This window comes from Planococcus citri, chromosome 1 (genome assembly GCF_950023065.1).
Source record: "Planococcus citri chromosome 1, ihPlaCitr1.1, whole genome shotgun sequence".
NCBI lineage: Eukaryota > Metazoa > Arthropoda > Insecta > Hemiptera > Pseudococcidae > Planococcus > Planococcus citri.
Genome location: NC_088677.1, coordinates 34,555,643 through 34,578,762, shown reverse-complemented (window position 1 = coordinate 34,578,762; position 23,120 = coordinate 34,555,643). Strand labels below are relative to the sequence as shown.

The 23,120-nt window shown below is 33.9% G+C and overlaps 3 protein-coding genes across 5 annotated transcripts; 2 read left to right on the top strand and 1 right to left on the bottom strand.

The window, feature by feature from the left end:
• The first annotated feature begins 1,549 nt into the window (after positions 1 to 1,549).
• Positions 1,550 to 7,303, top strand: LOC135831598 (uncharacterized). The gene is made up of 9 exons (XM_065344205.1): positions 1,550 to 2,189; positions 2,262 to 2,470; positions 2,552 to 2,693; positions 4,212 to 4,384; positions 5,571 to 5,756; positions 5,851 to 6,074; positions 6,168 to 6,400; positions 6,470 to 6,608; positions 6,719 to 7,303. The coding sequence occupies exons 1-9, from the start codon at positions 1,826 to 1,828 to the stop codon at positions 7,023 to 7,025; spliced, it is 1,977 nt and encodes a 658-aa protein (XP_065200277.1). The 5' UTR covers positions 1,550 to 1,825; the 3' UTR covers positions 7,026 to 7,303.
• Positions 7,304 to 7,715: 412 nt separating this feature from the next.
• On the bottom strand, positions 7,716 to 20,170 carry LOC135831597 (E3 ubiquitin-protein ligase Ubr3-like). 3 transcript variants are annotated; one of them, XM_065344202.1, is made up of 32 exons: positions 19,577 to 20,170; positions 18,650 to 18,863; positions 18,434 to 18,562; positions 18,224 to 18,359; positions 18,011 to 18,143; positions 17,805 to 17,938; positions 17,468 to 17,696; positions 17,201 to 17,395; positions 16,738 to 17,114; positions 16,484 to 16,665; positions 16,270 to 16,409; positions 16,029 to 16,195; positions 15,661 to 15,827; positions 15,338 to 15,590; positions 15,103 to 15,268; positions 14,877 to 15,020; positions 14,668 to 14,790; positions 14,482 to 14,585; positions 14,133 to 14,392; positions 13,857 to 14,044; positions 13,644 to 13,777; positions 13,422 to 13,571; positions 13,173 to 13,324; positions 12,839 to 13,022; positions 12,505 to 12,748; positions 12,219 to 12,428; positions 11,854 to 12,119; positions 11,437 to 11,781; positions 11,210 to 11,341; positions 10,994 to 11,133; positions 10,381 to 10,490; positions 7,716 to 9,293 (listed from the first exon to the last, which is right to left on the bottom strand). In XM_065344202.1, the coding sequence occupies exons 1-32, from the start codon at positions 19,794 to 19,796 to the stop codon at positions 9,244 to 9,246; spliced, it is 5,778 nt and encodes a 1,925-aa protein (XP_065200274.1). In that variant the 5' UTR covers positions 19,797 to 20,170; the 3' UTR covers positions 7,716 to 9,243. The 3 variants fall into 3 exon arrangements, with proteins under 3 accessions (XP_065200274.1, XP_065200275.1, XP_065200276.1); XM_065344203.1 differs by having other exon boundaries at positions 13,188 to 13,324; XM_065344204.1 differs by having other exon boundaries at positions 7,716 to 10,490.
• Positions 20,171 to 20,479: 309 nt separating this feature from the next.
• Positions 20,480 to 21,928, top strand: LOC135831599 (small ubiquitin-related modifier-like). Its single transcript, XM_065344206.1, has 5 exons — positions 20,480 to 20,725; positions 20,969 to 21,055; positions 21,170 to 21,247; positions 21,325 to 21,396; positions 21,470 to 21,928. The coding sequence occupies exons 1-5, from the start codon at positions 20,639 to 20,641 to the stop codon at positions 21,581 to 21,583; spliced, it is 438 nt and encodes a 145-aa protein (XP_065200278.1). The 5' UTR covers positions 20,480 to 20,638; the 3' UTR covers positions 21,584 to 21,928.
• The last annotated feature ends 1,192 nt before the right edge of the window (positions 21,929 to 23,120 follow it).

Here is a 23,120-nt window from a genome sequence, read left to right as displayed (position 1 = left end):
CTGCGGAGACCACTGCCCAAAGCGTTTTTAATTCCCAATATTGTAAGAAGAATTTATATATTTTGAAATGAACACGGATATATGTACAAAGCAACCAAGTGATATTCGCACTTGATACTTCGTGATCTTAGGTTTTTCAAAAATTTTCGTAAACGTACCTAATTGGGCAAAACTGAGTCGAAAATGATCGCTAATTTCATCACACCATTATAAAAAAATCATTCCGTGCTGTTTTTTGGCTCAATTTAGTCCATAAATGAATCCCTTCCCAAAAATAACTCCGTTCATGAAAACCAAGTTCAAAAATATCGTTTGGTCATTTTTCGTATAGGTAACTATATGCGTCCGAATGAGCTTTGCGCATGTTTCACGCGTTATAAAATTAATTTTTTTTTAAATTTTACTGAAACGCTGAAAAAAGTAGGCTTCAGCGCATCACTTATACTGTTGAAGTCTTTTGTTATGAAATTTAAAAAAATGGTGTAAAATAAATTGCCTACCCAGTTTGCCGTAAATACGTATCCTATGTACCTAGAGTAAAATTATGTGAAATATAAGTTGCCTACTCAATTTGCCGTAATTATGCGTTGCTGTTCAAAGTGTTCCAATAGAGAACTTATTTATTTCGTACAAAACCTAACCGAAAATGAAATAGGGATGATTAAAATTTGAAAATTTCAAGTTTGAACTTCCATGGTTGAAGTTCAACGTACGTATTATGTGACATGTCCTCAAATTAAAAAGTAACTTCAGTCCTTCACTACATATAAATTTTTTAAAAAATGTCATCCTCTTGGCTCTGTGTAAAAAACAATTTTAAAAATAGGATTTCAACATCCTTGGAGACACAAGGGCCCTCGATTTTGGTGAAAATTCAAAAAAAATATTTAATGGAGTAGTATATTAAATTGATGTACTGTAATTGTATTGGTCACTACAATAATGTTAAAGTTGTATTTTGAAATTGAAATTCAAACTTGATCCTGCGAAGAAATCTGAAATATGATTGATATTGATACCATTTATCTTGATCTCGTTCTGAAGTTTCTCTTTCTGAGTTTCTGTTTCTGCGCACTGAGGAATAAAGAGTAATTCTTTCTCTTGATCGTTTCTTAAGCATGCAAACCAAAGTTCATCATGAAAAATTGAAAACGAAAAACGACAACATGAATGGTTATTTTGTTTCAGATATAGACTTGAAGATTTTGAGAAAACTAGCGTGGATTGGAATTCCGTGCGTTTCTTAAAAAATAAAATTGATCAGTGAAATCTCGGTTTCATTGAATTGAACTTTCTATATTTTTGTTATCTGTTAAGCTCCGTATAAAAAAATTGACAAATTTAAAGTTAAAAAAACTCGAAAGAGAAAATAGAATATAAATATGACAAAATTGACAATAAATGTAATAATTAAAAATAAAAAATGAAAAACTACAACAACACACCAAGTGATCAGAAACAAAAACACAACACGGCATGTGTTGTTCATCCATTTCATCCGTAACACCTTCCTTCAGAGTTCAGAGATAGATAATTTATTGTTTGTTTTGTTCGTTTTGTTTCTGTTTCCAATTTATTCATTTGAGTCATGTGAATTATTTTCTCAATCATCGTGCAACAGTCTTTTGTCCACTTTAGAAACTGGACTAGTCGATTAGTCATCTCAAAGTTCAAGTGCTGTAGACATTGGTGGTAGAGAACATTGCAGCTATGCTAGCAGTGGCGGACGCTACGTAATTTTATGCTGTAGATGGTTTCTAAAAGTGCTGTTCAATTATAATTTTTTTCGTTTTTATTACTGTGATATAATACTACAATTAGTGCAATGTTGTTGTTCCAACTTATATTACTTTGTCTAAGTACCAACGCAGCTTTTGGTATAGCTGCTCAAACTGCAATTTTCTGGTCCAAGACCATAATTGGTGTTTTAGACGAGACGGTAGACATATACGAATCAATCTCAGGACATAATGTTTTCGGTCAATCAGCCCAGGAGAAAAGGCTGTATGCCAAACTAGCCAATATCACTGATCTCGTAGAACGTTTAGAGCATGACATTCCTCAAGTTACCATAGCGCGGATCAAAGAACTGGAGCGTGATTTTTCGCAAATAATTCATTTTGAAATCAAACTCGACGATCTGGTGAATTACATCGGAAATATCGAATCAAAATATGAAAAATTTGGAAGTAAGAGTGTGTCTCGTAATTTTAAACATTTTCACCAACAGTGTGTTCTATTTCATGGATTATTTTTTTCAGAATTACGAAACAAAGTGATGAATTTAGACAAAGAATCGGCCAATAAATCTATCGCGACCAAGCATACCTTGGAGAGGACAGCCAATGCCATTTTATTTGAATCCGGAAACGTTGGCGATAGTTTAGATAAAATCAATCAAATAATACTCGGAGAAAATGTTCTATTTGGAAAACAAGATGTTTTTTCGCTTATACTCGATAATTTTAATGTAAGTATTATCTCAAACCTACCAAATCCTTATTTCATTTTTTTAAAAAATAAATTACCCCGTTGAAATATTTATTTGCAGAGTAAAACCCAGTCCAGATGTTTAGTTCCTAAATCACCCCAACAACTCGTTCACGATGTATTCAATTCCCTCCGAATGGTGCAAGTAAAGGGTATAATCATGACTGAATTTTCCTACATGATCTTAAGTCTTTACACATCGGGTGAGTGATTTCTGAAAGTTTTTTTTTCTAGTGTGCATGTTATTGATAGAAGTTGATTATTTTCACTTGCAGCTTTAAACTTTTCCATCTGCATGATTTTTCGTAATTTTTTATTAATTAAATCTTTTTATAGGTGTTGGTTCTTTGAATGAACTTGAGCATGTTACGTTTTGTAACCATACTTTGCATGTATGTAAATTTTAATTTATCGAGGTATAAGCTGAAATGAAAGCTTTTGTAGCAAACTACCCTATTTGCCTTAGTTTTTCCATGCGCAATCCTTCAAAAACTGATGCAAAATTGAAATATTCAATAATTCTGTTTTCAAAGCACTCTCATGTTCAGTAATTTTGCCATGTATTTACGCACATCATTTAATAAGCAAATAATGAATTTTTTTCGTTAACGATGTGAATGTGAGAACTTTAATCAACGCTTTTTACGTCTCAAATATTACCAATCGAATGTGTTTTTTCATTTATTATCGAATGAGTTGCTTTGATAACGAAATACCTGCATCAGAGATGTACTTGAATGACGTTTCATTAATCAAATACCTACATAATATAGGAATACATTTACATAAGTTACATTTTAGTTGAAAGATTCTGATTCGAAATACATAAGTACCTATATGTATTATGTAGGTACTTATAAAATAATCTTTTTTTCGTACAAAAATTTTAATCATCCTTTGAATCATAATAGTTTCATGTACGAAAATCTGTACGCATCATTTTTTATCTGATATTAGCTAATTCTCTGCCAATGTATCAAGATAACGCTGGGTGCTGGATCATTAGGCTTCTGCTTGTCCATTCAAAACAATTAAAAGTTTCGCTTTTATTTTCACCGAGGACGTAGTTTTTATTAATGAATTATGATGTCTCATTATACGTCAATTTCAGTTATTTTCACATCGTATTGTTTTATAATTCAAACAATATTCGATAATGAATTTGCACAATTGGCGATAAGTTTATGCTTAATGAAAGTAGAATAGTAAACAAATTCATTTTCTGAAAATATTAATTCGTAATATGAATTCTGCTTCTGTAACTTATCAGTAATAGTACATTACATTACTAGATTAATAATGTGGGTGATTATGAACGAGTGCAAAGTTACTGCGCGAGTCGAAGACGAGCGCTGTAACTTTGCACGAGTTCATAATCACACACTTTATTAATCGCGTAATGTAAGGTGCTTTACATAATAAACACTCGTAACCTCACCATTTTACACTTCTGTTGTTTAGATGCAAAAAATGTGCGTCTATGAGTGACCAAACTTCACCGGTTAAATTTGTTAAATTATGTCCAAACGTAACACGTACGTAATGGCGAGTTTTGCGGCGTTGCCACATAACACCACGTACATAATACGGCTATTACGTACGTGTTTCACCCGGCATTAGGTCGCTCATAATGACGTACATTTTGCATCTAGCGACAGAGGTGTAATGATGAGATTACGAGTGTGTATTACGTAAAATCTATTCCTCTCGCACATCGATAGGTGATTATAAAGAATACGCTGATGAATTCCACGATACTATGATAAAGCGATTGAATAAACAAGCCCAAGTCGCTAACGAAGTCATGAAAAAAGCTGACAACTCTTTATGGAAATGTGATCCTGATCAGTATGTTTTCAATAAAACGTACATCGAAGTAACCAGGCTTATACAAGTGAGTCCAATTTGGTTAACGTGTACTTGAATGTATCCAATTGATTCATTTTGTCTCTGTATTGCTGACTCAGTGATACGCGAAAAACTTGAAAAACGTTTTATCTGCATCTGAATAGAAATTGCTCCAGGAACGATGTAGTTAAAATTGAAATAATAAACGACGAAAAAAGAAGTCGGCATAATTTAAAAAATACTCAATCAGCTAAAAAAGTCTAGCATCGAATTTTGTTGATGTGAGCGATTGTGAACTCATCAAATTCCTTTAGTCATTTATCTTGAATCTCTCGCGTATTTTTTTATATTACAACACGTGCAGTTATCTGATGACAATAATGACATATTCTATGTACTTACTGCGATTTATAAAATGGTATCGTAATATGATCCATTGTTGGTCGTTATAATTTTTTTCTTTGGTTCAACGTTTTAGTCTCATGTTTTATTACATATAATTTCAGTTGCGTAGTTTTATGCGTACCTAGTAAATTCATACGAAAAAATAGTGCTTTTTTTCAAATCGAGATGATAATGAAAATATTTAACGGAAATTAAGAGATAAAATCCCTCGATTAAATACACAACATATAAATGGGAAAAGATACGAATTGACGCGTTTTTATTTAAATTTATAATAAATGCATTAATTCATTTTTTTAAATTCAATGTTATGATTTTTTCGCAGAAAATTGAAATGTTCTTGTGAATAAAATAGTCTAATTCTGCGTTTTGCTTCAACAAATCCAAATTCAATTTGTTTATGCACGCGAGACTTAATTTTGAGAATCTGAACGTTGTCAGAAATATGAGACAATTTCTCCTCTTGCCCCCTCGTCACCTCCCCTTTCCCAATTTCAGAACAAATTGACGAGAAATTGAATTGGCGAAAAGAGTAGGTATTTAATTTGAGAAAATGAAGATGAAGAAGGAAGGTCCATTTGGAATGTATTCAAAATTTAAGCTACGATTTTTCTTGCAAAATACAGTGTTTTTTTCGAATAACTGGTCTTCCTATCGAGCGACACATATGACCAGAATTTTGTCCAATTTTTACTCAGTGAATCACACCGGATGACGATGAATGTGATGTAATTTACCTACATGCGGGTTTTTAATGTTCTTTTTTACTCGTAAATTCGACACAATCTTTTATTCGATATTGATTAATGTATATTTTTGTTTCACAGGGTTATATTCAAAACGAAATAGAACTTAGTCACGATAGGAATTGTTTCGATGGATGTGGATATTATTCATACGTGAATAAACCTGGATGTAGTAATCAGGATTCATTATGTAAACAGCAGCCAAAATGTAATGGACGTGTTTTCGATTGCAGACTAGTCGACGAAGATATGAACATTTGTTTTTCGGTACGAGTTTTTTTTTTATAGGTTCCGAGTACTTGGATAGTTTTCTTCAAAGAAAAAGAATTCTTTAACTACATGTAACGGTTTTATTTCGCAGCCAATTTCAAGTACTCGAAGATACGATTGGATTCGCCACGATAAAGCTGAAAGTTATGGCCAAGTTGATAAAAAATGCACCAATTTCGAAGGTCGTATTAAAATGTACCGAAAGTATCTAGCTTGGAGATGTTTCTATTGTTTCTGTTACTGTGACGAAGAATCTCATAATTCGGATAGGTTCTTTAGCCTTTTACCAGCCACTTCTGATATCAAAAATAACAAGTAAATTACTCATTTTTTTGTTGTACTATTATCTGAAAAAAAATAATGTATTATTTGTGTATTAATTTACAACGTCAACGTTGAACGTTTCAGAGTCGTCGTAGGCGTGCGTTTTATCAAACACGAGCGCGTTATTCATCTTCAAGTCAAAGAAGGGACGCTACTACCGGGTGGTTTAATTGATAAAGATAGCGTATCTTGGGTTCCGGTTTCGACTATTGATGTTGATAATTGGCTGGAGAAGCATAAATACCACACGATGCGTTACGAGTCACGAAGCATCGATTTAGACGACGTAGTCGCCTCCAAGAATTACGTTTTAACTGGTAAACGAGCGTTTTTTAATTTTTTAAAAAGCTCTTCGAGTCGATGCTGAGACACCTTTTGTGTTGCAGGAGTTAAATTACGTACATTAGGCGAACATCTGAACCTCGAAATACAACTAACAGCGTTTAATTTCACTACTGGCGAGGTATCTAACAATTTATCGTTCTGGAAGGGTAACGATAACACAGACGCGTCTGAAACTCCTCGGTATGGTTATTTACGTAATTTCGTTATTAGAATACGGGTACATTATCAATGTATGTACAATAGCCCCATTACGATGCTCATTTCACTGTATCGAATTTGTTTGCCTTCAGAGAGAAACATCGCCTACTGACGAAACGTCCAGCGACATTGAGTCAAGGTGACTTCTCACTGCCAGATTCGAAACCAGATTCGTACGTTGAATTCACGCATTCGGACGAACGATCGGATGCTGCTCAAAGCACAGTGCCATTTATCGATATCCAAGAGGTCGCCTCTGATCCACCTATGCCTCTTATTGGAATGGGTCTCATACATAAACAATCCAGAGGATCGGCTGGATTCATCGAACCAAAGGTGTTCACCTATAACGTAGGAGAAGAACTGCTGGCCAACCAGTTACATTCCCGTCGTAAATGAGCAATATGCTTATGGTTTTGGAATACAGTGAAGTACATGAATACCTAGGTATTTCGCTGTAATTTGACGATCGACCTTTTTTTGTGGTATTTTCTACGTTTCAAACATAGATTAATTATATAGTGTGTGATCTTATTTGTGATTTTTTTTCTTTTTTGTCAATTTATCCATTAATGGTATTTGAATTTTTTCAAAATGACATTTTATACGTAATATTTTTTAGATTGTTACACTCCAGTTCGAATTTTATAATAAAATAGATTAAATTATAAAATTTACGGTTGTTATTACTTCACATTTTACGAAAAGAGTTGTCTTTTGAGCCAATATTCCTATCATCTATCATATCTCGCGATTAGGATTGATCGAAATTTCAAAACAAGGAAAAAAATTTGTTTCGATCTCATCAAACACCTTTTTTACTGAAGGTTTTCAGTTTCAACAAAGCGTTTGGCTCAAACTCTGTAAAGGGAAAAATTTCTCATCGAAAACCAGATTTTGAACTGTCATTTTGAATTATTCTGGATCATTTACCACAAAAAACAGCTCAAAACTATCACAAATAGAGTCGAAATTTTTAGCTAAAGAGAACTTCCAACACGACAAAGTTAGAATCTCTCAACGAGCCGTTTTCTTGAAAAGCATCACTAAACAATGAATACAAAGTCACAAACCGAGGCAAGCCGCAGATAATTATCAAGATTGTATTTCACATTAAAGACAAAAAAAATTATACACAACCAGTACACAAAGTACGTATAAAATTAAAAAGATTACGAATAATAAACAAATAGAAAAAATAAAAACAAAAAGCAACTACGCGTATATTGTTACAATAATTTTGAATTAACGTATTAGAGGAAAAAAGGGAAAAATTTGCGTAATTATAAACAAAGGAACAAACAACATATACAATTGAAAAATATAGGCATCTAATACGATAAACCGTCCAAAAATTAAAAATTAATATTAATTCGGGTATACCTTTTCGCACATAAGGTACATGCATCGAAAATTGTCAAAATACTATTCTATCGAGTTTCTAAGTAAATTCACATTGGCTTAAGTCTCAAAAAAAAAGTTCAAATTGAGATTATTTTTTCGGTTTGTTTTCAAACATATGGTACATCTTTGTCACACGCGACTATGCATAAATTTACAATCAAATACATATTTATTACATTTATTTGGTAACTAATGTGTTCGCAGCGGTTTGAAAAACAAACAATATAACGAAAATCGTCAACAGATCTTCGTTAAAGAGAATCAAGTCGAGAGAGTTTTTCGAATAAGGAAATGTTCGTTTCATGTATACAAACTACAGCGTAGGTAATAAACTTGAAAATATTAACACGATAATCCACATTATATTTTAATCTAATAACGTTTTATAATAAATAACGAAACGATATCGCAATAGAACATTACGTTATCAGATCACTCCTACGTTTTGTCGTTTTCGGGATAATAAAAAAATACAAATATGTTTGAATAAAATAAAATTTAAGGCACGTTGTGTTTCGACATCATTAACAAAAATAAAGAGCTGCCACACTAATTGAATACTTACGAAATCTTATCATGATAAAAATCAGACGATGAAAAATACTTACAACAAAAACGAACACAAAAACTTTGCTTCCAAATCTGCCATTAAATTAGAATTCTTTCATTTGAAAAAAAGAAAGAAAAAATTGTAATCTTAAGGTAGATAATTGGTGAATAAATTTTCAAAATTTTGACAAAATATTCATTAAGAAGAGTCAATGGAATCAAAATGAACAGTTGACTAAAACTGTAATACTGGTAAATCACTTCTAGTCGAATAAAATGAAAATAAACATTGACAATCTCTGATCTCTCTTTTTCTTTCTTCAAACAAGTTATGATTCATTCAAAAATAAAAGTTTTACAATCCAAGACGAGTAATGTTGCTTTACAGTTGACATCAGATTTCTTCGAACAAAAATTATGACGAGGAAAGAAAAACCGTTATCATGTGAATTATGTCTCCAATTCGAAAATCAGGCTTAAATTACGTCAATACAGTTATAATGTATTAATCACACAATTAAACACTGTCTGCAAGAATTTTGAAAATAAAACAAAATTAAACAAGTCCAACATGCTCTATTAGTCAATTCACAATTATCACACATTTTAGTATATGTACTACTTAAAAAATGCACACTCGTACATCCGTCGATACGTTGTGAATCTATTCGGCAAAACTACTTCTCGTCTGTAGTAAATCGTCTAAGAGCCATGCTGCAGAAAAAACCGACAAAACTAAATTAACTAACATTTCCGGCAAAAGGCAGCCAAAAGATACATTTTTCAGAAGAATTCGCAGAAGAGTGATTCGAACAATACAGGATGTTTGAAAACCATTTTCTGAAAGTTTCTAATATTTTTTTTTTTTTTAGAGATATTCAAACATGTTAATCAAGATTAATCAAGATGAAATACGTAATTTTTTCACTACATTGAAAATTAATACAAAAAAATATCATATTTCATTAAAACTTGGACGTAGATGTACCAAAAGAGGATTTTTCAATTTTTAAATGAAATTGCATTCACACGTGAAGGCAACTTTTCATCCAACCAAACCTAAAAAAAAACACGTTCGACTCACTCTCTACACTCTGCTGTATCTTTTAAATCGAATAAAAATGTAAAAACGTAACAATTTTTCCTAACTACGTCGTAAACGATATCGAATACCACAGCCGATGACATGCGATCGAGAAAACAAAAATAAAAAATAAAAAGAGCTAAAACCCACATCATGCAAACGTGAAATCATCTATCGCCTCATTAAATCTAATTGACTCGCAAAAATACGAAGAAAATCGTAGTAATAGAAAAATCGACCGGCTGAATGGTAGCTTTAAGCGTATTTTGCGTAACATTTTTTCATTCGTCTGATACGCACGATAAACCGAGATAATATAAAATTTGCCAAAAAAAAAAAACATCCAATATAACGATACTCCCCATACTAATGTACACCTTTTTGTACATTACGAAACAAAAAATAAAAATAAAACGAACAAACAGAAGAAAACGAGAAAGAACAAGAAAAAGGAAACAAAACATGGAAAATACCAATTAAAGAGTATAGTACACGTTATTTTAGAAATTAAAAAATTTATACAAGTATAATGTATATAAACGTGTAAAGAAATAAAAAAAAAATTAACCGCGTAACAATCAAAATATAAGTCTATGTATAAGACGGAAAGATACGAATACCGAAAGGAGGGGAAAGAGGGGTATTTGGTTACTCGAAGCAAAACTAACGCATAACAGAATGCATACTTATGCATTTGATAAATCATCATCTACAAACCGTCTCTATGCATAATCCATTTTTTTGACGTGTGGTCGAAACGATGCGACAGCCATTGTTGTTCTAACAAGTTATATCGTTCTTCGCTGAGGAAAAGTGGCTTTCCACGCCTGTAATCAAATCAGAAAAAAAAACATAAATATAAAAGTTCTTCAGAATATTCGTGCAAATCGCAGAAAAAGCGTACCAATTGTCAGTCGTCGATTTGGATTTCATGGAAACATCGATGATTAACAAGAGTAGGGGAAAAAATTGCACAAAAATTGACTATTTTCATTCTAGAAATTATTTGAGTGTAACCTGAACATTTTTATCTCAGAAAACTATCTAAGGGGTCGAATCAAGTTTGCTCTCTTTTTAGGAAACGTGGCCTAAAAAATTACACGCATTCATTCTTACGAAATTTAATGATTTCAGAATAAATGTCGAGGTTGAGAGTAAGTCTTGTAATTTTACGTAGTTAGACTAAAAAATATTTTTAGAAAAAAAAATAGCCAGAATTTTCATTGAAAATTTCGATGCTTTTCGGAAAACAGAAACATTCGACGACTGATATTTTGTAGAGCTTTTCCTCTTATACACGAATCTGAATCACCGAACAAAGAATACGTACTTTAATTCGTTGTCTTCCTCGCCGAAGACGTCTAAGTAAACAGAGCCCCAAATACAAGCTCTTTTACCTCGTACTACAATCACAGAGGAAGAGGTTATCACAAGAAACATTGCCGTACCAGCACCACAGTCGATCGAATGCTATAAACACAAAAAATAAATCGGTATAAATAAGATGATTAAAAAAAAAATAGAAGTGTTTTATCAACTAAATTACTTGTATAGTTTCGTTGATTCTTTCTCGCCTGCAGCAGCTCTGCTTAAAACAGACTAGAGTACCACATACTAAACAAACAGTGCCCTTTTGGGGTACCTGTTGACAATAACTGCAAGGTTTTTGATGATAATACTGTAACATAATGAAAAAAAAATGTAATTAATTAAAACACGTGAAAAATCAACGAAGAGCTCCAAAAATTTCCAAATATGTATTTCGATACGAACCTGAAATATGACTTCGTATTTACGCGGTAACTTGAGCAATCTCGGTTGTTTCCAAGATATATGTAATTCGGATAAGAAATTACGCGCCCATACTTGATTCTGGGATACGTAATGTGAAAATTGATCGAACCAGAAATTAACAAAGTTCAAATTTTCACTCGGCCAAGTGAACACGACGGCCGAATTGAATTTCGACCTATCCATGCCACAAGACACTAATTCTAAGTAATAAACTAGTCGCACGAATTCATCCGCTTCGACCAAAACACCGGGTAGCGGTTCGTTGTACATATGATGACGAAGAACCGAAGCTACTCGTAGAAAAGGTAAACATAACTCTTGAATCTGAAAGGAAAAAAGTTCGTTTTAAATTGTTCTTGTTTTTTTCTCGGTCGTAGTAGGGCTGGTCAATCTTACTTGTAATTCTAGAGTTTTACGAGCTGGTTCTTCGATATTAGTTAGGTTGCCATCTTCTAGATAAAGGTGCACAGCGTCCATAGATTCGATAGTTAATTTCATCGCATGATCCAGTGAGAATTCTTTCATTAAAATTCCAGCGGCCATGTCTAATTCGGTAGCGCGAAAATAATTACGTTCCGATTCCTTGAGATGGCACGACAATTGAGCCATTACTTGGAAATACAGTAAATTATACAGTAGTTTAACGATACCGGTGAAATACACTGCAATCAAGTCAATCGACGAATTAGTTGACGAAAAAAATGATGCTAACTTGACTTCCAAAATATAAAGTTCGACGCAATCGATCCAGTAAAACTCACTTTGATCCATATTCAAAGGTAAAAGTAATACGAATTGAGTTAGTAACGCTGCTGGATCACGTAACAGCAATGGCACACTTCGATGATCGGAATTTAACGTCAGCGACGTATGCTCTTTGAAAACAACGCCGGTTAATTGCTGCCACGTTTCCCAAACCGGAGGATGAGCCAGTAAACGTGCATGAGTGGCTAGTACATGAAGTAGTGGCACTGTAATTAAACATCAACAAAATTAAAACATGGTTTATGAATCTTGACAAAAACACTCAACAGAAAGATTACATACTTAAACACGATCTTTTTGGGATCAGTGAGGATGAGCTCTCTCTGGTAGAACTATGTTCTTCTGGTTTCAATAACGAGCCTCCACGTTGAACGATATCGATTTCCAGATTTGTTCTCGCGATCGAAGTCACGAATAAGAAAAATGTGGAGACCTGTTGTGGATCACATCTTTGTACAAATTTCGGATAAGTGCAATTGGTCATATCACCCATAGATTTCTTAATGGCTTCGGTTAAAGCCGAAGACTGAAACACAAAATTAAACACATGAAAACATATCCTTATTTGTCAAACATTAATAATCCAAACACGAAAATTCCCTATTAAAATACTCACAGAATTAGACGAACATTGTAGATGACTCGAATGCTCAATATCAATCATCAGATTACCGATATCTGAAATAATCGTCGGAATATGATCAGTTCTAGACGACACAGCAGCATTTTCACCGACATCCGGTGGCATTGGCAGCACGCTATTGGCTAGCTGTCGACACAGCGGACATAGGTATTCTCCTCTGTAATAAGACACGTCGAGTCAAGCGTTGATAGAATAATTACAAACGACGTAAAATTTGTTAATCTACTTAGCCTCACGATTAAAGATTTCAATTTCATATTCGGTCAGTATTTGAACCGATACAAAATTGATTATTAGCAATAATTACTTTTTTAATTCGAACCTGTCGACGACAACTCTTTGTTGATTTCGCAACGATTGCAAATACGACGTTAGACATTCTAAATGCAGATGATGACCGCACGTTTGAACATGAATGCCACCTTCCCAGCCGAGATTAACCGATTGCCACCATGAACACTGCGGTGTGAATGAAAAAACATACCCGTTAATCGAGTTAATTCTACGTAAAATAATGAAATTATTTAAAAATTTGAAACTCGTAGCGTCATCTTACCGTATCAAATTCGCGATTCAGCTCTTCGACTTTTTTCTCAAAATCACTAGCTAAAGTTTCTCGAAGAGACGAATTAGCTCTATCTTTGTCACATACCGGAAGTACTGGTCTTTCGTTGATCTTCTTTTTATGACCTAGTATGCTCGTAGCCTTTAAATAAATCATGATGATTAAATACCTTACAGATGAAGACACAAAAAAGCTCTTTGAAAAAGCACGTACTTGAACAAGGACAACTAGACCCATTGGTTTATCTTCTTTGCTAGGAGAAGACTGGCCACAAATAACGCAATGGTATTCTTTTTGGACAACTTCTTGCGGTTCGTCGCTACCTTCCCAATCCATTTTATCTTCTCCTGAAAAATAATCAACGAGTTGTTTTTAAAAACTATACCCAAGGAAAGTTGTACTCGTATTATGAGGATGAAATTTTACCGGTAGCGTCAATATTTTTCTTTTGAAATTCGTCTCTTTGATGAGCGAAAGTTTCGATTAATTTTTTCTGTCTTTCACGAGCGATTCGTTTTCTCTCTTTTTCCTTATCTTCCAAGTCTTTTTTATCACCGTCGTCTTTGAAAGGCCTTTGAGGCCATAACCTTTGACGACATTGCAAAACTTCTTCCCTGCGATGGAAATTTAAAGGATTAAACATTTAAAAAAATTGACTAAAAAATACCAAATGGACCATTTGAAAAAAAAAATCCAAAATACCTGCAGTGATCATCCAATAACATAATACGTTTGAGTACTTTTCCAATGAAAGCAGGTCCGTCGCCGATTCTACAGTCCAAATTATCGGAATTAGCCTTCTCCGGATTGAACGAATCTGTGTGACCGGACAAGTGAGAATGCAGTTTCAAGAGCAACGATATAATACTTTCATTTGCGTTGAATATTTTAGAATCAGAATTCGACGAACTGGAAGTAGTACTGATAGCTACAGCGCTTTTTCGGCTCTGTAAAAGCGCACCCTAAATACATAAGAAAACATCTCAATTTAATGTTACGTTCATTTCATTTCAAACCATTCCTTCGTAATGAATAATGATAGTAAACTGACCGAATTTCGATTGAGAACTGGTAACAGATATCTTTGTATATCAGGTATTAAATCGCTAGCTAAAGACGATGCACTAGAACTAGAAGGTTGAGATTCTTGAATCCCTAGACGAAAAGAATACGCATCGAATTTATAAATTGATGATTGCCGAATCGTTCACAATTTTAACTCCAAGAAAATACGTACCTCTAACTTGAGGTACAGAATAAGCAGAAGCAACAGCAACAGCGGAACGAGCTAATTCCAGATCATACGACATTCCGTACGGATGACTAGATGATGGTAACGCAATAGCACTTTCATTAACATCTAAATTACGTAACAAAAATAAATTTTCAATATTAATAAACCTAAATTAAAAGTGGAGAAAGCTGATACGATTGTGTCATGCTTACTCGAAGAAACTAATGACGTACTAGCAGTACTTTGATCAATTTCTGAATCCGAAGACATGGTTTCTTCGAGTAAACGTCTGAGAGGCGACTGACTAGCAGAACTCAATTCGTAGGCTTCCGGATATGGATTCCATTCTAATTCAGCTGAAATATTTTTCAAAATTGGTAAATAAATAAGACCGAATATTGCGAAGTATGCCAAATTGTCGTATCCTATTCGACATACCTGAATGATCGAAACAATGTTGAATGTCCGAATGAATATCCGAAGGAGGAAGTACTACATATCTGATTGTCGTTCTAAGATTAGCCGATAGCCAATCCGATAAAAACCAAGTAGCCAAGTCCAAATTTGTAACGTCCAACCAATTAGTCGTGTTTTGCGAACACACCTGGTATTCAACAAAAAAATATTACAGACTCGAAAATTATTTTCGTCAAATATTAGTTCAAATGCTCACTTGTGAGAAGTTGGAACTAGCCGGAGGAGAAATACTTAAAGCCATTTCTAATAAATACACCGCTAATGACATGACGTGTTCGGATACGTTTCTCATATGCACAGCTTTGTACAATATTATCCAAACGACGGAGTGAAATACGCGAGTTTCCAGAATACGACGAGGATCTTCGTAAGCCGGATTACATTTCGCAGGTATACGATAAGGAGGCCATGGTACAGTACCCACAGGCAGCAGATTATTTTGCTTCACACTGTAAAGAAAACAAAAGATCAGTAATCGACTGGAATCGACAATGCTAAATAAATATTCAAAAAACATACAATTCGGTAAAACGATCCATTGAATTTTGAAAATCTTTTCTTTGGACGGCTCGCAAGAGAACGTGAATAGGGTCGTATAATTTTTCCCAAACACAAGCTTTTGGGATGTATAAACCTTGTTGCATGTTTCCACTGGCTTCAAAAATCGGCGCTTTGTAATCAGCCACCTAAGAGAAAACAAGCTTCAATTAGAAATTGGCACAGGTCTGTTGACAATTCAACATTGAATTTCTTTCGATTTGGAAATGGTAATCTAAAGAATGAATGATGTCGAACAATTTCATAAAATATACTCCAATGTCGAAACAATAATTCAATGAAATTGACCACACATGCAGAAACTATGTCGATATATGATTAACACGTACTTGCTCAAGAATTGCATCAAAATCTCTCAGCTGTCCGGTACCGCAACGTTCTGGCATCAACTCCATCAACTGACTATGTGGCTTGTCAGCGACACACAATAAAGTCACCATTTCCAAACGAGTAAGAATAGGGTACTTGGAACCGCCGAATTCGTAATAAGAAACACCTAAAAAATCGATTCAATACAGTAAACGAATTCCTGCAACACATTAATCACATCAAAAAGCACAAAAAACCAACCCAAATTGGTTCGATTGCTGCACAAGGTGGCGATGAATTGCAGGAAGCTTTCCAACATAGGAGTATCATTATCGCTATCAGTACTCGAATTCGATCCATCGACACCGTTAAAGAAGCTCAACCAATCTCTAATATGAAACCTGAAAAATAATTTTATATTAATATTTCTTCGAGCACTGGTTTCAAGAAAATAGTTATTCGTTTTCTATCTTACTTTTCAACTACATCTAACATGAAATCAACGGCGCGCAATTGAGTGGATAGAATTTGTAATAAATACAAATCCGCATCGACCATCGAGCTACAAAAATTACACTGAATATATGTCATCGCTTGTCCTTTAATTTGCAATCCATTGCGGACCCATAATCCGTTAACGATTTCGTAAAATGCGACCTGATCAAAACGAAAACTCGATTAATTCTCAACTCGGTCCAAAAATTTTGAAAAGGAAAATTCCCAATGTACCTGAACACGCAAAGGATGCCTTATAATAGAGGCGATCAAACTATTCCTGGGTAAAACTTCAGATAAAGGAATTTGCTGCACGTTGACCGCTTGACAAATGAACGTGGCTAAATATCGATGCAACGGAATATGAAAAGAGACTAAATTTTCGCCGAAAGCATCGGCAACATTTCCAATTTCAGTCCACTCTTCTAACGCAGTCAAGCAATTATTCAACATTTTCTTCGTTAATATCACTGTATTTGTGTTATTTAGATGGGATAGCAACGCCCACATCGGATACGCGCTAGCCTCTAATTCAGCCGAGAATGCTGCGTAATACGTATTCGGTTCGAATTCAATATGCTGACTCTGTTCTCGTAGATTCACATTCATGCCTGAAAAACGCGGAATGAGAGATTTTGTTACTCAGTAAATTAGCGACACGAGAAAGCAAGCGTCAGCAATTTAGACAGATTAGTACCTTGAAAATACGATAAAAACGAGAACCACATATTAGTCAGCGTATCGTTACTCATGAACTGAACAGCGACCGGCCGATGAGATAATACGTTATTTAGATCGGAAACTAGAGGCCAGTAACAATGATCTTTCATTACTGACAAACTGCAATCCACCACCATTGGAGGATCTCTGTTACTAAACGAAATATTTCGAGCTGGAATCATGAATTAAACATTAATTTTTCAATGCGCCTGAGCTGTATAATTTTTAGAAATAGATATCTCACCATTTAAAGTTCTTGAAATCAGTATTTTGCTCATCATATTTTTCAAGCTGACAACCATAACTTGTAAAAGGCAGAATTCTTTCGTCATACGGACGGCTAGATTTTCATTTGAGAATAATTGCACACTAACGTGAACGATACGATTCGATAACATATCCGAATCCGTTGTTTTTTCCAAGATCATCGCTATTCGACTATAATGGACGACAAATGCTTCCGTTAACGCTTCCTGTAACATAAAAATCGCTAATTAGTTTCAAAAATCAATCGATACACTGCTAAAAGTACTGAGATTTTCGCAGTATTTCTTCAAAGTTTGAATATAACTAAATCTAACCTTATATTTAATATCCGGCAACATGTTCAATAAAAAACAAACAACTTTTTGCGGGAATTCATATTTCACAGTCCAAAATACTAATTCTTCTAGAAATGTATTATGCTTCAATTCTTTTTGTAATCCAGGACAGTCTACATAAAAATGAAATGAAATTACATGAAAAATTAGAATTATGATAATAAAACGTATCACAAGGAACTCACCTTCAAATTGAGCCGGAGGATCTGGATTTCCTAAAGATGCTAATGCTTCTTCGTACAATTTTTGACTAGTAGCCATATAAGCGGCGAATTTAGAATCATCTTTCGCCCATCCTTGCGTTAATTTCTTATACTCCTACAAAATAATACAAAATGAAACGAATTATGCGTAGTTGAAACGGAAACAATTCGACACTATTGAAATATTCTTGTTACCTGAGGATTGATTAATGCTTTTGTTAATACCCTTCTCATCGCAGATCCCATACTACTTAATTCACTTAACATGGTTAAAAAATTATCGGCGTCAAAACTGTTATGAGCATCGTTATTATTTGGATGTGCTTCACGTCTGAAATGATCCAATTCATTATTTACAGTGCTATAATATCAAACGTTGTCTAAAGCGTTCAAATGGTTACAAACCCTATATTTCTCAAGTATAAAATTAATTTGAAAAAGATTCTTGGGGTAATATGCTCCGCGATATACATTAGATCAGGCGGAGGTTGCATACATTCTGATTCATCATTAGCACCATGTTTATCACAGAATCTGCATGAAAAAGAAATAATTCACATTCAAGTACGTTGAAAAAGTACAATTTGGAAATAAACATCAACATCGGTAGGAAAGTTATACCCAGAAGAACGCATAACTGATGTGTCACCGCAATCGCAGGCTCCACCAGCTTGACTTCGGAACATATTGAAGTCGTGATTTTCATGATGACCTCTTTGAAAACACTCGGCGCACAAAGACATGCAAGGTGATATGCCACATGTCCTGCATCGATAAGCAATGAAATTCGCTGTCCACACTAATCCGCAAGTGGTAGCTTTGTTGTACTTTTTGACTGAAAAAAGGAAAATAAAACTGCGTTACTGATGCGCAATGTTTTTGATTGGAAATCATTCTAAGAGACTGAATGGCGAGATAAAAATGTACAAAAATATAATCATAATTTATGCATCTACAAAAAAACTATTACCCATCAACCGTGGAATCGATTAAGTTAATCGCTAACACATAACATGAAAATAATGCGTCATTTGAATGGCGATCAATTTTCGAAATTGTGTAACATGTGCTAGGGATAGGTATAAAATTTGAATGTTTGGTAGAATTAATAGGGCAAAAATAAATGCTACTTTCAAAGGAATGCGGTAATTGATACGCATTGTTTTATAATTTATATACGACAACTAGATCCTTGACTGAGTACTTGTTCTGTTTAAATCATAGAACGAAAGCTTTACAGGACGCACGATTGGAAAATGCATCCTGATTCCATACAAAACAATATGTGTTTCTTTTCCTGGAAAACGATATAGTCCATTTTCGCAATTAGGTACTACTAATTTCGTACATCGAACGCCAGAATTTCAATGCAATATAACGCATCTAAGATTGTTTATAGTACGAAAACGTACACTCAGTGTTATTTCCATTTACAGTGAGCATTAGACTGATTCAACTTGATAAACATCGGAAGTTTGTTTATATAGTTAATATTTGATAAAATTATAACGATAATAATAATATACTGTATGTACGCAAATTACTTACCCAAGTTGGTAAACTCATCTGGAGTTTTACCTCCAGCCATAAGCCATTTGATCCAGTCGATAGACTCTTCGTTGTTGATCAAAACATCGGGATTCAGAAATTGGTCTAAAACTTCGTATATAAGCTCGGGTGAACGACAATTTTTCAGATAATCAGCAGCTCCTTTTTTCCCTCGGTCCATGATTTGTTGGACCAAGTTCGGAGGTTCCATCGCGTTCATCGATTGAATCTTCAATAGGAAGTATGTTATAACGACATTTTACGAAATGAATGAAATTAATCGCGCCAAACGAAGAATTTATTAGAAAATTTAACGATTAACTCAACCTTGGTGAATAATAGGCCTACCTACGTTAAACAAACACAAATTCTCAACACAAACGATAACGCACCGTGTTTAATAATACAATCCTGAATGGCGTAAGATTCATGAATAATTATATGCTATAACCAACTCATTGTTTTACACTAGAACATCTTACATATTAACAAAATTTAAGAAAATTCAACCAAATTTTGTCTTTACTTTGTAATGTGAATGACCGAAAAAAAGGAACGACTGACGAAAAGTTCAACGATGGAGATAATGAACATGAAAGTTGAAACAGGTCTCGTCTTTTTATTTACATTTTAAAGCGCTCTCTATAAAATAACAATAGCATTTTCCTTTTAAAAAATTTTTGGCATAATGAAAAATTCTTTGAAAATGACGGAAATTACATTGTAATTACTAGTAATTTCACTCAAATTCGTGAACAAAGAAGAATGATCACGTGAGATCACGTGACGATGGTGTGAAAACAAGAGAATTCTATCCAAATCGATACACCTCCATGAATTTATTATTGTTTATTGAAAATTTTTATAATCCAACAACAAAAATTTCATTCATGTCGTTGACGTTTTATGCTGGGAATTAAACTAATCCATCAGTTTGTTGAAAAAATAAACGAAACGCCATTTTGATTTGCCGCGATAAGAACGAAAGAAAAGAACGGTTTTTGTAGCGAGTGTTGTTTTAAGAATTTGTAATTTTATTTGTTACTAATTGTGAATTTTATAATGGACCAGTTAGACATCACCGATGATGCATCTAACGACAATGCGGCTGCTCAAGAACCGAGACAAGAGTCTCGATCAGAAGCGCAAGTAAGAAATTCAATTCCACTCATTTATGAGTAATACTAGCATCAATATCGATAATAATAGCTTATTAACAAGCACTCATTCGCATATTTCATTTCCTGTCTGGTTCATCTGATACTCCTCACTACCTCTATTGCACTAAGTTGCACATGAATTTGCCATTTTCTGTATATCCATTTTAAATGGTCATGATCGTGATTATCATCATGTGTACTTTATGCTATTATTTTATTTTTTATGTTTAAGGCCGATCAAAATGATGAGGACTCGTCAAAAAATGAGAAAGGCGATGGTGATTCAGGCGGTTACATTAAACTGAAGGTTCTCGGAAACGTAAGTTGTAAATGCATTCAATTCTTGCGTAAATTTTCATTCAAATACCAAGCACTGATCGAAACGATCTGCTCATCTGTACGGAATGATCGTGATAAATTTTAATTTTTCCAGGATTCAAACGAAATTCACTTCAGAGTGAAAATGAGCACACAAATGTATAAATTAAAACGTTCTTATAGCGAAAAAGCTGTAAGTATTTTATCGAAAGATTCAAGATTGTGGTGTTTTGATTTGTCAAGTGCAATCAAATGAATTGTTATTTTTAGGGTGTGCAGTTACCCGGTTTACGATTTTTATTCGATGGAAGAAGAATAACGGATGAAGATACCCCGAAATCTGTGAGTATAATATTGCGTTTTTAAATTTAATTAGCATGGAATTTCTGATGTCATGCCTTGCTTGTATTATTAGCTCGAAATGGAAGACGGCGACGTAATTGAAGTGTACCAGGAGCAAAGCGGTGGTGCAGAAATAAACAAAGTCTCGACGCAAAAATTTTGCGGGGTTCTCGTTAGAGAAATGTAAATTTTCGATAAATAAATCTATGTTTTAAGATTATTAGGTTTATGTTTTCCTAAGATTATTCCTTGTAGTTTTTATTTTTTGTTTAATCTGTAATTTTTAGTCATTGAGCATTTTGACGAAATTACTGTCTCTTTATCATTTCTTCACAAAACGTTTCACTTTGGATGTTACCCATGTTCTTGGAATTGGAAATTTCTTTTAAAAAAATTGTCTCGAAAAATATATCTCGATTTTCGAAGTGTCAAGATTATTAAAAAGTTCTTTGAAAAGATGTATATTATTATTATATATGTATATGTTGGTTCATTTATATATTGAAATAAATTTTATTTCTTGCTTTTTTAACATTGTACGTTATGTATAAGTTTATTGTGGCATTCCATTGAAATGTGGGTTTAATTATATCGGTTACAATTTAGTGAAACGAAATCATCAACAGTAAAATGAATTTTCTTTTGAAGTGCTTTTAATTTTTAATATCGAGTAATTTATGATATTTAAGAAAATCGAAAGGAACAAAAGTTTTGTACATTATTGTTAATTCTATAAAAAAAATGTTGATAATTGAAGCATTCCGAATATTAATTTATTCGTCAATTTTCAGCCAGGTATAAATCAACGAAGAGGTTCCTTCGTCCTTTATGATTGTCTTTTGTTGTGAGTTTAGTCGACTGCACGTGCTGTGGAAGTATTGTATGTAAACATAAACACCTCAGTAGGTCAGTGAGGGTCAGTGGTGTCTCAGAATTCATCGTTGAGTTTTTCAATAAAGTACTGAAATGGTTAGAAATAAAAACATTCATAATTTCATACGCCTCGGAAAATCATCTTTCCAATTAATCATGAAGATCGAATGGTGGCTAATTACGCGAGTTTTTTTATTTCTTTTTAACCACGTGTGAACGGTGTGAATTTATTTTGAAATCGAAATCTATTCAAGATTCGTGTGAATGAGATTTAAAATCAATTCACCTTTGAAATTATGTTCAAAATAAGTATCGCTGGAAATGAAATAATCATTTCAATTTTTTTGATGAAAAATTGAAAATGAAATTGAATATCATATTTTGGTAACACCAACATAACAACACTGCTCGCGTTCATTTTGGGTAAAGCTCTTTAATACAAGTATGGAAATGAGGAGCTTGGTGACAAAGTTAGACAAACGCCACGGAGGGCGCATACGGAAAGGGACCTAAGGACCAAAAAAAAAAAAAAAAAAAGTTCTCCGAAATTGTTGTAGGAACTCTGTAAAGGTTCCTACAACAATTTCGGAGAACTTTTTTTTTTTTGGTCGTTAGGTCCCTTTCCGTATGCGCCCTCCGTGGCGTTTGTCTAACTTTGTCACCAAGCTCCTCAAATAGATTATGCTCTCAAGAAAGTCTTAGCATTTTACGTATGTATTACGTACTGCGCATGGCAGGTTGGTGTCGTCACGCGGTGGAGGTGGGTGGAGCAACCAATGGGGTGCAACGTTGTACGTGAACAGCTGATTTGATGCTTGCTCGCGCACTGCGCAGTACGTAAAACTTACGTA